The 14367-nt window shown below is 45.6% G+C and overlaps 1 protein-coding gene across 1 annotated transcript in view; it reads right to left on the reverse strand.

Annotated features, from left to right (window-relative positions):
• LOC147111592 (protein diaphanous homolog 3-like) overlaps positions 1 to 14367 on the reverse strand; it is a 1088834-nt gene that overhangs the window by 314962 nt on the left and 759505 nt on the right. Inside the window, exons 18-19 of the mRNA XM_085998659.1 lie at positions 4399 to 4491; positions 4213 to 4307 (exon numbers count right to left, since the gene is read on the reverse strand). Of these exons, the coding sequence (XP_085854785.1) occupies positions 4213 to 4307; positions 4399 to 4491 (188 nt within the window). The remainder of the gene's footprint in view (positions 1 to 4212; positions 4308 to 4398; positions 4492 to 14367) is intronic.

The following is a 14367-nucleotide window of genomic DNA, read 5'->3' on the forward strand; positions in this document are numbered from 1 at the left end:
GTGTTTGGTGGTTTTTAGTGCTCTTTAAAATTGCTGAAGTCTACAGGGAGTGGCATAGCACATGCTGAAGGGCTTTGTCCTGACATCAAGAATTATGCACAAATGACTTGCTCCATGATATGGGTGCAGTAGTAGGTATTCCACTTCCATGCGTTGGGCTCCTTCCAGGCTGGAAGCAAACAATATTTGCAACTTCTCCCAGTTTGCCGTCTACTGTTGCGTAAGGGAGGTCACTGAGGCTCTGTATTCTAAGAGAGCTGAATACATTAAATTTTCTCTTGACAGAGAGCAGCAGGCGGAGTGAGCACGTGGCTTCGCAAGGATTGCAGGCTTCCCCATAGTGCAGGGTGCCACGGACTGCATGCACGTCACTTTGCGGGTGCAGCATGTCAACTCTGAGAAGTACCGCAACCAAAAGGGATTACACTCCCTCAACATCCAGTTGGTGTGCGACCATACGCAGTGTATCATGCAAGTCAATGCCCGGTATCCTGTCAGCAGTCATGATGCCTTCATTCTGCGGTAGTCCGCTGTGCCACCACGACAAACCAGAGGGTGGCTACTGGGCGACAAGAGCTATCCTTTGATGACATGGCTTATGACTCCAGTGCACAATCCCGACATGCAGGAGCGGCATGCATACAACGAAAGCCATGCTGCCACACAAAATTTGATCGAGTGTGTTTGAAGACCAGGACCTCAAACCCAGCACCAAGCTCATGGTCTACAGAGTAATAGTGATTCCCGCCCTTCTGTATGCTTCAGAGACATGGATCATGTACAGCAGGCACCTCAAAGCACTGGAGAGGTACCACCAACATTGCCTCCGCAAGATCCTGCAAATCTATTGGCAGGATAGGCGCACCAACGTCAGTGTTCTCGCTCAGGCCAACATCCTCAGCATTGAAGCTTTGACCACGCTCGATCAGCTACAATGGATGGGCCACATCGTCCACATGCCAGATACGAGACTCCCAAAACAAGTGCTCTACTCGGAGTTCCGACACAGCAAGAGAGCCCCAGGTGGGCAGAGGAAACGCTTCAAGGGCACCCTCAAAGCCTCCTTGAAAAAGTGCAACATCCCCACCGACACCTGGGAATCCCTGGCCCAAGACCGCACAAAGTGGAGGAGAAGCATCTGGGAAGATGTCTAACACCGCGAGTCTCTTCGCCGGGAGCAAGCGGAAGCCAAGCGCAAACAGTGGAAGGGAGCGCACGTCAATCCAAGCACCCCACCCATCCGCCCCTTCAAGCACCATCTGCCCCACCTGTGACAGAAACTGTAGGTCCCGTATTGGACTCATCAGTCACCTGAGAACTCATTTTTAGTGTGGAAGCAAGTCATCCTCGGTTGCGAGGGACTGCCTAAGAAGGAGAAGGCGGCATGCTGAAACAATGTGTTCCGCAGCCAGGATTGCTTTGGAGAAGCTCTGCAGTACTCGGTACAGCGCGTGCCAAGATTCGTGGTGGTCTGCTGTATGCTGCACAATCTCGCCGCATTGAGAGCACAGCCCTTGCCATCAGCTTTACAGCAACCAGCTGAGGAGGAGGAGAGGAAGGGAGGATGCAACCTGGACAGCCGCTTTCTGGCCGGACCATCTGCGAACGAAGGATCCAACAGTAATACCAGTAAACATAACCCCAATTCCCCAATCACCAACAGTCCCACACCTTACCTTCCCTCTGTTACTGACCATCACAGCATCCAATTGGTCACAATGCAAAAATAAAAGCCAAAACAAAATAAACATTCCAAACAGTGGGGGAGACTTAGATGGTCTTGGAGGACGACCTCAGGCAGCTCTGGGCCTTGAAGGCCTGGCTTCAGACTGCACCATCTCGGCATGGGTGTCAGCAGTCTGGGCTGGCTGGCTGACAGGCAATAGCAGGAGCACTGGTGAAGTGGCAGGGGTGGGAGGAAGAATGCTGTCATCCTGGTGAGTGTCTCACCACATGCAGATCCCGCCTCTAAGCTATCCTCTAAATTACACACAGTGTCAGTATCTGAGCTAGTGGCTGTGAGTGTGAAATCTAGTGATGGTGTTTCTTCTTCATCACTGTCTTCCTGCTATTTCACCACTGCCTGGGCATGTTGCAGTTCTTGGATATCTAAAAGGAGAAAGGCACAATGGTAGGGTTGTGATGAGGGGTGTGGGAAAAGCTAGAGGGTTATGCTTACAACATCCGCAGATTGTAAATCAGAAGAGATTGTGGGTTGAGGGGGAGGATTAGGTACGAGGATACCATCATCTTCCATGGTTTCAGCCCTGCCGCTAGCCACGACCTCAGCGATGGGGCTGAAACCAATGACGGCGATCACCGTCTCATCTATTGGGGTATGGACATGCAGCCGAGCCTGGCCCCCTGCCGGTTAGCTCCTTGCTGTCTCCGCCAACTTGTCCTGCTATGAAAGAGGGAAGTGTGTCATGTTTGGGTGATCTGCCTGTTATGGTTGAATAACTGACAGTGTGTGCAAGCTGCGAGATGTGGGTGTGAGGCTTGCAGTAGTGCCAAGTGTGTGAGGGTGAGGTGAAGGTGGTGTGTGAGGTATGAGTCATGATTGATAGAAATTGTTGGTAGGTGAACGATGGGTGTGCGGTGCATTGAGCAGTGTGTGAGGCTAGTGGTGCAGTTGGTGGGATATGGCATTTGAAGATGAATTCACTGACCTTGACCACTCGTGTGAGGTCATTGAACTTCTTGCGGCACTGCATCCAGGTCCTTGGGGCTTGACTCCTGGTATTGACCGCCACGACTATCTGCTCCCACTGCCTTCACAGCGTCTGGCCCCGTGGATAGAGGACATCTCTCCTCCTGTCCACCTCCTCCACAGAGGCCTCTAGTGCAATGTTAGAAAACTTTGGTGCACACTCTCTCCCATTGTGCCATACTTCAGTCCTCTTCCTGGTCAGACTCTCTTCCACAAACAGTTCCAGCACCTGCTCCAGCCAGAATGCACCTCCCCTTTAAGAGGTACAGGCTGGTTTTAAGAAGTACAGGCTAGCTTTAAATGGTGCTAGCCTCACACAATCTTGGGCCCCTGCTGAGGCGTGTAGTGTGCATGGTTAACAGTGACTGCACAGAGCAATCATGCAAATTAGCAGGCAGCACAAAATTGGCATGCTTACTGCATCGTAAGCAACGGGTGCAGGTTAACTGCACATCGCGATCCCCGCGTCAGTTTTCAGGGGCTATCAAATTTCCCCCCGATTGTTTAATTGACAGAATCATAACTTTGTGTTGGACATCAACCATTATTCAGGTGTAGTCATTAGAAATTGTCTCTTGACTAGTACTAATTAGTATAGGGCTGTTATAATTTCAAGTTGAAAATCTGTTTTGTGTATGATGCCAACAGCTAGGTTTTATTCACGGGTCATGGTATGGGTAAAGGGCATACGTATCCACGACACATAGTAGGGATCCTGGTGCAGTCCAGGACAAAATGTTAGTTTGATGACTTTCAGAGTTTCTCTTGAAAAATATGACATGTAAGAATTAATTCAAAAAGTACTGTTCAACATGGTTTTGCAAAACAGACATTGAGATGAATAACCCTAAATTGAATTAATGTAACATTTTGGTTTCAAATTAATTTACATAATTGCTTAGGGGTTACATTGAAATGTTACTGCTTTAATATTGCTAAACTAATCAATACCTGTATATAGTTCAAACATGCAATACATGAATTTTTAAAATATTTTCCAATATTTGTGCTTCGGCACCATCTATACCTTAATTCTTTAATAGAGTAAAAATTAATACCATTTATGAGAATGTGACATTAATAATGACTGATGTAGTGCATTAGATTTTCATTTGCCAAGTTATAGCAACTTGACTCTTGGGTTACAATTGTTATCAGATCTGTTCTGTACAATTAGAATTTTTACCAAGCAATTACTACAATTGAGACTAAATTAACCACCAGTATTGTTGATTGCTAACATGAGCTTCTTTTATTATAATTTTTTTAACTAAGCCAATACACATTTGTCCAAGAAGACTATGAATAGATGCAATCTCATTCTAATATAGTTTCAAAGGTCTATTGATTTTTATAAAACCTAAAGGCTATAGAAAGCAATGCTTTGTATAAATAATCAGTGTCTGAATCAACCATGTTTTAAGTACCAACCAATTATGCCTAAGACAAGGCTGAGGGTGAGCTTAGGACCAATTAAACAAGAATTAAAAAAAATATTTTACCTGGATCATAGACTCGGTCAATTGTTCTTCATCCACTTCCAAAATAATCCTTTTGATTTCCTCATAAGGCATCCGAAAAGATCCAAGAAAAATGGCTGCAGAAAACATTGTTACAAGTGGTAAAGATATATACTTTGCTACATTGAAACAAGGCTTAAATAATGAGGTAACTAGTCTCACACTTACAGAGGTTCTGTGCTATCTTTGGGTCTAAGACTTTAAGTTCTTTAATTCTCTTCTTGATGTTTATTTTCTCTTCATATTCTTCATCTTTTTTGCCTGCGCGATACAAATTAGTGTATTTTATTCTTGTATTTCAAACTATTAGTTCCACCATTTTCTGTTTGTAATGTGCATCACCAAACTACAAATGGGTTTATCTTATACTGATAAATATGTCAGCATATGTTTCAAAACATGGAAGTTATGACTGAGTGTGCTTCCCTTCTGCCTCCATGCAAATCACTCAGTTACTGGAAGGAGGAACGGCACATTTAAAATTAATTAAACTAATAATTTCTTGTTGATGTACAATAAAAGAGAATCAAGTCATTACAAAATAGGGATAAAACTACATAGTTAGGTAGAACTGAGAAATTTGGCAAAAAAGATAAGTTGGAGCCAGAGTAAAGAAAACACAGAACAGTATTTAAAATGAGGCAAGATACAGTATCAACACAAATCCATTGTGATGCGATAAAAGTAGCTTTGAAACACACCAAGGCATTGTCAAATAAGCTGGAGAACAGGCTACACAAACTGTACTACAATTGTGATATATGCAAAGAAACTGATACGGTTTGGTTTGATGCTGTGCCTCCCGTCTTTATTAAATGATCAATAAATATAACACATCTATTGATTTATTAACTCAGGAAAAAAAATCAGTGCTACATATGTAAATCTAGCACTCAAGGGGAAAATCTAAATTAAACTTTATGTTAATTAGTATGCTAATAAGTAATAAACAGTTGAAGACTGAGCAATTGAGCAAGTCTAAACTTGTATCAATCTATAATTGTTGAAAGAGGCCATATTTTTGTTCGATTCAGTGAATATAATACACTGAACTAGTCCAGACAAAATAATCTCTCACCTAAATAATTCCACATTACAAAATTGAATCTGCTTCCCTCAGAACACAAGACCCACTGTTGAATACTCATTTATTTCGGAAGGAAATGCAGTTCAATATTAACATTTTGAAATTGTTTTACTTCTAAATATAATTTGAACCTCATTTTATAATATTTAGCACAGGCTTTCACAACAGATAAATCAAACTCACAAAACAGCAACCGAATATTTAATGTGGGCCTGTTCATTTCTTCATTTTCACCTTGCACTGCTATGAACCACCGACATGGAAAGTAGGCTGAGCTGCTATCTGGATCTGCTCTGCTGCTCTAATGAAAATCTTATTTTATGCATCATCCAGCAGGAAAGCACATTCACTGGGAGTGGTGAACCTCGACACTTCAGTCTTGCTTGTAGCCCAAGTGTCAGTTGTTTCTCCTTTTAGACTGCTCACTGTGTGCCCAGACCAAATAATAAAATCTTGGACTTAGTCTGCAGTATAAAATGTTAAACTCACATCTCTGCAATTTACTTTTTTTTTTTTTGGAGGTGGGGTGGTGGGTGGTGGCAGGGGGAGAAAGAGAGGGGAGATTGAAAGGCTAACTGCAAACCTGTTCAATTGAAAAAGGCACTGTCCTTCAAAAATTGTTTGCCAAACCTGTTGTGTCTCCTTGTGTTCTTTTACTATAAATAATACAGACACATATAGCTCATTTTAGTTACTGCTTTTACTTAGCTGTATTCTTGCTTTGTTTCTGTGCTGCCGCATGGTGCGGAGTGATACAAGATGTCCGACGCTGCACTGTGCACTGCCTGTGCACAGTGTGCCACATAGCAATATAACTACACCATACCAAAGTAGTTCCATTTAATGATGTGATACTATAACAATGTAACATCCCTCTTTCTCAAAAAACTAAAACATGAAATTTAACAATTTAAATGAACAAATATTACATCCAAGCTATTATTATCAACTATAAAGAATTGTGAGTTTTTTTTTTATTCGCGATATCGCTCAGGTGGTTGGATGTTGTCCCTCCATCTTGTGGATTTGGTGGTGACCATTCCTCTCTGCGGTGTTTTGGTGTGTTCCGCGCTCATTGTTGTTGTTGCTGTCGCCTTTGGAGTTGGAGTGTGCATGCTCGTGGTTGTTTGATTTGTAGCGCTTGTTTCTGGTGTTGTACTGCTTGTGGTAGCTGGTGTTGTCAATGTTGCTGATGTTGTCTGCTGCTTATCCAGTTCAGGTGAAGGTCTGATGTGGAGTCTGTTCCGTCTGTATTGGTTACCAGGTTCAGTCTCTACGAAGTAGGATCATGGAGTATCAGCTTTTCCAATGACCTCGGCTGGATTCCAGGTTTTCAACACCGGGTCTTGCACATGCACTGATTGTCCATTCAGCAATTCTGGTAGCGTCTTTGCATGTTTATTGTAATGTTTGCTTCCTACGATTTGTGCTTCTGCCAGCTTTTGTCTGAAGTCCTCCTGGTCCTGGGAAGGATGTATTTTTGCTGGTAGTGTAGTCTTAAACTTCCTTCCATTCAGCAATTCCACAGGTGATTTCATGTCTGCTTTCAGTGGTGTTGATCTGAGTGATAGGAGGGCAAGGTCTTGGTCTTCCCCCATCTCACTACTTTTGATGAGAGTTCTCGACAGTCTGGATCTGTCTTTCGATGAACCCGTGTCCCCTTGGGAAATGTGGGGATGAGGTTACTATTTTGAACCCATACTTTTCTGCCAGAGCTCTGAATTCACTCAATGTGAACTGGGTTCCATTGTCACAGATTACCTTTTCTGGGATTCCTTGTTCAGCAAACAAGCTCTTTGCAATCCTCGTGGTAGTTGTGGCTCTCAAGTCTTTCATCCTTCTCACAAAAGGAAACTTGGAATAGTAATCTGCCACTATGAGATACCATTCTTGATTGCACATGAAGAGATCTGCCCCAACAGTGTGCCATGGTCTTGACGGTATTTCACTAGGTATCATCTCCTCTTTCTGTTGTGCATTTCTGTATTTCTGGCATATACCACATGCAGAGACCGTCTGTTCGATATTTTTGTACATGCCTATCCAGTACAGGTAGACTACCCTTTATCCGAAAACCTCGGGACCAGCCGTGTTTCAGTTTTCGGAAAATTTCGGATTTCGGAAGGTGAGCGAAAACGCTTCGGTTTTCAGAGTAATTCGGTTTGCGGGAGTGCGGATAAAGGATACACTATCCCTTATCCAAAAGGGTGGGGGTCGGCGGGGGGTCGGGGTCGGGGGGGGGTCGGGGGTGGGGGTCGGCGGTGGCTCGGCGGGGGTCGGGGTCGTGCGCACGACTTACGCTGAGCGAAAACACTTCGGTTTTCAGATTAGGATACACTATCCCTTATCCGAAAGGGTGGGGGTCGGCGGGGGGTCGGGGTCGGTGGGGGGTCGGGGTGGGTCGGGTTCGGCGGGGGGTCGGGGTCGGCGGGGGTCGGGGTCGTGTGCACGACTTACGCTGAGCGATTTCGGTTTTCAGAAGTCATGCTTTGCGCCACTTTCGGCTTTCAGAGGTTTTCTGGTTTCGGATGTGCGGATAAAGGATGGTACACTTACGCTGAGCGATTTCGGTTTTCAGAAGTGCGGAAAATGCTACACTATCCCTTATCCGGCTAGGCATGTAAGTCGTGCGCACGACTTACGCTGACCGAAAAAACCTTCGGTTTTTAGAGGGTTTCGGTTTTCGGAAGTTCGGATAAAGGGTAGTCTACCTGTATACAGCTGATCTGGCTCTTAGCTTGCATTTCTCCATTCCCATGTGGCCTTCATGTATGAGATGGAGAAGTTGTGTCTGCATCGTCTTTGGCATGATGATCCTCGATCCAGCAAGGAGAATACCGTCTTCTACTGCAATATCGTCTTTAATCGTCCAGTATTGACGAATTGTCACCTGTACCTGCTGGATTCTCTCCGGCCACCCCTGTATTCCTTGTTGTGTGAGTAGTTGCAACTCCTCATCTTTGCTAGTCTCATCTCTGATTTACCTGAGCTTTGTAGGGGTAACATTCACTAGGTGGTGGATTTGTACTGTTAGGCCCTCCACCTCGTGTTTCTCATATGGTGACAATCAAGACAACGCATCTGCTAGCACCATTTCCTTTCCTGGCTTATATTTAAGCGTGAAGTCATAGCTTTGGATCCTTAGAAGTAGTCTTTGCAGTCTTGCAGGCGCTTTGCACAGATTCTTCTTATAGATCTGTTCTAGTGGACGATGGTCACTCTCTATTGTAAATCGCCTGCCATATAGGTATGTATGGAATTTCTTGCATCCGTACACTACTGCTAATAGTTCTCTTTCTATGTTGGCGTATCTCGTCTCGGCTGACGTCAAGGCCTTTGATGCGAAAACTATCAGCTTTCCTTCCTGCACCAGAGCTGCCCCATGTCCTCTGGTAGAAGCGTCTACTTGCAGAGTGACTGGTTTTCTTCTGTCATAATATGACAGACGTGTTTCTTTGCACAGCAGTTCTTTAAGTTGTTTGAAATTCCTTGTGTGTGATTCAGACCACTGGTATTCGGCGTCTTCTTTCAATAGCTCTCTGAGATTTGTTGTATGTTCCGACATGTGTGGGATGAAAGAACTCATGTATTGGACCAAGCCGAGGTAACGCCTCAGCTCTTTCTTGCCTTTGGTTGGTTTCATTTCAGCAATCGCCGCAATCTTCTCTGGATTTGGCTTGACTCCCTCTGGTGTATAAATCATACTGAAGAATTGGCATTCCTTGACTTTAACAATGCACTTATCTGCATTTAACTTGATGCCAACCTTCCTGATACTCTCCATGGCCTCATGTAGTGCATGTCATGGTTTCTTTCATCTGCTCCATAGATCTGAATATCATCAGCTATTCCTATAGCTCCTTCACAGCCTCTGTATGTCTCGTCTATTTCTGTTGAAAGATATCTTGACTGACCTTTAGCCCGAATGGTAGCAGCAGGAATTTGTAATGCCCAAATGGTGTGTTGAATGTTGTCAGTGTTGTTGATTCCTCATCCAACTTCACGTTCCAACATCCATTTCTGGCATCTAGTTTTGAGGAAACCTTGGCTCCTGCCAGTGATGGCGTAATCTCTTCTAGCGTTGGGGTGGGATAGTGGTCCCTCTTTATTGCCTGGTTTAGATCTTTGGGGTCCAAACATATTCTGAGACACCCGTTTGGCTTTTCTCGTACCACAACTGAGTTTACCCAGTCTGTGGGTTCAGTGACCTTTACGATCACTCCCTTTTCTTCCATCTCCTTTAGCTCTCTTTCAAGCTTTGTCTTCAGCTCGATGAGTACTTTTCATGGAGCATGGATAATGGGCTTTACCTCTGGATCGATGGTGATGTGGTATTGGAAATCTCTGAAACATCCCACTGTATCATCGAAACAATCCAGATACATGTCTATCAAGTCTTTTTTACTCTTGATTTGTGGGCGGTTCTCCAGTGGGGTGTTGCTGTCTATCTTCAGTGGCGTTTCCGTCAGCTCGTGATGCACTAAGATCAACCTCAACTTCTCGCAGCTGTTTAATCCCAGGATCGCTGGCCCCTCAGTGTCGGTGATATAGAACATGCAGTTGATGTTCTTTCTTTTATGTGCCCCTTTGATAAAGCTTATTCCGAGTTGTTTAATCTCACTCCCCCTGTATGCTGTCAGCGTGACATTACTTGCCTTTAAACAACCATTTTTCGGGTAGCCATCTTCTCTCAGGTTTTCGGGAAAGATCTGCTGGTACAGTCTCAATGGGAGAATGTTGCTCTGAGCCCCTGTGTCCAGCTTCAACTTTAAGTTGATGGTTGTGGGCCGACCTTTGACCTTTTTTTTGATTTGGATGTTGGTGTGCAACTCTCTCCTCGGAGTATTTTCCGCTCTGGACATCTCGTGAAGCTGTATCTTTATGGTTTCGATGTTTAGTGCATTGTCGTAATCATCATCATCATCCTGCTCATCCGTGGCATGGATATTGTGTTTCTTTCTCTGGTTCTGCTGTCCGCCTTAGTTTTTGATGTATGTTCCTTCTTTCTTCGTTCTACACCTCTTTTCCCAGTGGTTTAGTTTGCCACATGCATTGCAGCTTGTTCCAGATGCTGGACATTTCCTCTTGTCTGTGTAATCATGCGGTCTTCCACAATTTCTGCACGTTTCCCCCGTTGTCATGTGCATGTCTTTGTGTGTTGTACTTTTCTCTCACTGCATCCACTCTGTTGTCCATCTCAGAAGCCGTCCGCATGTCAGCCGTTTGAGAAATCAGCGTTTTCATTTGCTGCTTCATGGCTTCATGAGCTCTCGCAGTATCTATAGCCTCTGTTATTCCGAACTTTTCTTTTCCTATCAGGGCTTTTTGTACCTCTACATGCGCTGACCCCCATATTAGCTGGTCCACAAGCCTTTCCTCCATTTCCTTAAATTTACACTTGCTGGCTTCATTTCTCAGCCTTGTTAGGAAATTGTCAGCTGTTTCACCGGGTTCCTGTCTTAGACTCTGGAATTTGTATCTGTGTATATGGTGATTGGATTTAGGCTCTAGATGGTTGCTGAATTTATCAAAAATTGTCGCAGGGTTTTCCTTTTCGTCTTCAGTCAAACTCCAGCTATTATACAAATCTAGACCTTTTTCTCCTGTCCACAACAGAATGTAACTAAACTTTTCCTTGTTGGTAGTACCCTTCAGGAAGGTTTTGAATGTAAGCTCACATTTCTGTTTGAACTTGCGGAATGCTTCTACAATATCGTCGGCTTCCCAGTTCATGAGGGGTTGCATTTGCACAGTCAGTGCAGCGGCAGCCGTCATTTTAGTTTCCCGTACGATTCACTCTCAATCACCGCAGACACCGGCACTCACAATCAGCTCATAAAATCACTTTTCGTCTTATTCGCAGTTCGTATAGCACAATTTTGTACTCACTTATACCGCTGCCACCATGTTGTGCCTCCTTGTGTTCTTTTACTATAAATAATAGACACTTTTGGCTCATTTTAGTTACTGCTTTTACTTAGCTGTATTCTTGCTTTGTTTCTGTGCTGCCACATGGTGCGGAGTGATACAAAATGTCTGACGCTGCACTGTGCACTGCCCGTGCACAGTGTGCTACATAGCAATATAACTACACCATACCAAAGTAGTTCCATTTAACGATGTGATACTATAACAATGTAACAACCTTTTTTTAATGTTGAGAGCTGAGAGAGAGTAGAGCCTGTATTATTTTTCTTCAAATTATGTCATTTGCAAACAACATAAATGCTTTTAACAATCTAACAGATCTCCCTTGGCACTGTGCATGGAAAGTCAAAAGAGAGCAAATTTTTCCAAGTGCATTAGAGATGTTGTAAATATAGCAATAAGTGTGGGGTAGGGTTGCCAACCCTCCCAAAAATGCCCTGGAGTCTCCCAAATACTGCTGCGAGCAACTCAGGGGAAAAATCGCTGGGGCATAAAAATAATTGGATGGAAAAAAGGCTGTTTGACGTTCCGGAACCATCCAATCAGGTAACAAAGAATCTGTTTGCTTCCCAATTGACTGCAAGGATGGACATGTCAGCGAACCAATGAGGAAACGTGGGAGCAGGATGTTTCAGGTGGAAGTCATGTGATGAAACCGTCTGGAATACATCCAACTGGAGTTGGCAACCCTAGGGTTTATCTAGTGGCAGAAGTGTGCAGCTGCAGATGTGCCTGCGTGTGCTATATAATAGGAAAAATCGATTGACATGTCACCTAGAGGAATGACAGAACAGTGATGCCCAGATAAGGAATGTGTGACATACATAACAAATTTATTATATAGACGAGGAAAGATACCTTGTCAATACAACCGCTTTCACTTAATTGACAGCTGTGTTTATTTAATTTCAGTGTCAATAAAGGGATTTGATTTTTTTCAATCATCAAAATCAAGTGAGATTTAATGTCTGTTAATAAAGGACTGATGTCTGCTGGGACTCAAACCTGTAACCAAAGAGGTGCAAACCATCCGTCTTACAACAGCCCAAGTGAGACAAGTAGAAATCTGTGGAAGCAGACAAAAATGAATACCTTCCCTTTCAGGCAACATTGCAATACTTCAGGTTGGATTCAGAGTTAAATGAAAGAGCAAACCATTTTTTGCACATTGGAGTAGACAGTGGTTTTCTCTGGTCAACAAACAATGGCCTAGAAATTCAGTTGGGCGCGGCAGCCGTTAGCGCCTTAGGAGGAGTAGATTTCGAGCGCTAGGCGCTTAGCGGCCGGGCGCAGCGCGATCTGCGCCTCGCCCCAACTTCAGTACACATTTAGCGCCGGCGCAAAGTCTTAGCGCGCGCCGTGCTGCGCGCGCACATCATGACGTCATTTGCTAGTGCAACGCCTTTTGTGCGCCCCGAACCGGAACTTCACTCGCGCCGGCCCATTGTGCGCCGGGCGGCCCGAGCGACTGTGAAGTGGAACGGTACACAGCCCAGCCGGGCCGCGGGGAGCGCAAATTAAAGGGCACTTACCCAGCAGTATAAAGGCCAGCCATTTTGCAGCATTCACTCTTGTGCAACGGTTTTTTGGACAGAGACCAAGGAGGAGAGTTTACTGGTTTGGACCAACACTTGGACAGATATTTTTGGCTCAGGCCAGAGCTTACCAATTATCTTTGCCTTCATTCAGAGCTCAGTGTTTGCCAGCATATCATGGGGGCTGCATTGGGTGGCAACGCTGAATTTCAGCCTTATGCCAGAAGGGATTACAGACGCCATGAGAGAGTGGCAGCCCTGGCTAGACGCAGAGGGGGCAACAGGCGTCGCCAACTGAGGCCGTACCCACGCAGGGTATACCGCCAGCAGACCTCCTATCTGACCATGTCTGCCGCGATGTGTGTTAGGAGGCTGCGATTCCGAAGGGAGGTGGTTGCAGACATCTGCCGGCTGCTTCAGAGAGATCTGCAGCCACAGCTGATGCGCAGGACGTCTCTGTCGGTGGCAGTGAAGGTGACGGTGGCTCTCAACTTCTATGCCACCGGCTCCTTCCAATCCGCTACTGGGGACATCGCTAACATCTCCCAGTTCGCCGTGCATTGCTGCATCCGCCAGGTGACCGAAGCCCTTTTCAGAAGGAGACATCAATTCATCTCCTTCCCCGTGACCCTGGACAAGCAGCAGCAGCGTGCAGTGGGGTTTGCAAGAATAGCGGGCTTCCCCATGGTGCAGGGCGCCATTGACTGCACGCATGTGGCTTTGCGGGCACCTCTTGAGCATGCCGAGGATTACCGCAACCGGAAGGGCTACCATTCCCTCAATGTACAGCTGGTGTGTGACCACAGGCAGCGCATCCTAGCTGTCAATGCCCGCTTTCCAGGCAGCAGCCACGATGCCTTTATCCTGCGACAGACAACTGTGGCTGACATGTTCCAGGCACAGCCTCCCCCAAGAGGATGGCTTATCGGGGACAAAGGCTATCCTTTGTGTACCTGGCTCATGACCCCGCTCCGCGCGCCCACGACCCCTGCTGAAGAGGCATACAACGAGAGCCATCAAGCGACGAGGAACCTCATAGAACAAACAATCGGCGTGCTCAAGCAACGGTTCCACTGTCTCGATCGCTCCGGGGGAGCCCTCCAGTATTCGCAGGATCGAGTCACCCAAATCGTCGTCGTTTGCTGCATGCTGCACAACCTGGCTATCCGCAGGACTCAGGCACTGCCACCTCACGTTGGACCACCACCTCAGGAGGAGGAGCATGAGGACGAGGAGTACCAGCCCAGGAGGGACGCACAAGGTCCAAGGGCCGCCCGTCGGCGGCTTATTGAACGTCACTTCTAGGCCCCCTGTCAGGGAATGGCTTGTGCCAATGATAGAACATGATTGCAGCCGCTCCGCAAGCCCTCAGCCGGTTAAGGCAACAAACACTTCAAAGATCAAACATGGACAATGTGAATAAATAAAATGCTTTATTGTACAAACTCTGGGCCCTTCCCACATGAAAACCAAAAACAGACGAAACCCCCAAAAAACACTCAAACACATTACTCGCTCCCACAACCTGGAGAGGATTAACAAAATAGGGCAACTAAAATGGCCGTCATTCTCGGCCTTCGTCAAAAA

Source organism: Somniosus microcephalus, chromosome 10 (assembly GCF_052327205.1).
Source record: "Somniosus microcephalus isolate GS21.2 chromosome 10, FLI_Smic_1.0, whole genome shotgun sequence".
NCBI lineage: Eukaryota > Metazoa > Chordata > Chondrichthyes > Squaliformes > Somniosidae > Somniosus > Somniosus microcephalus.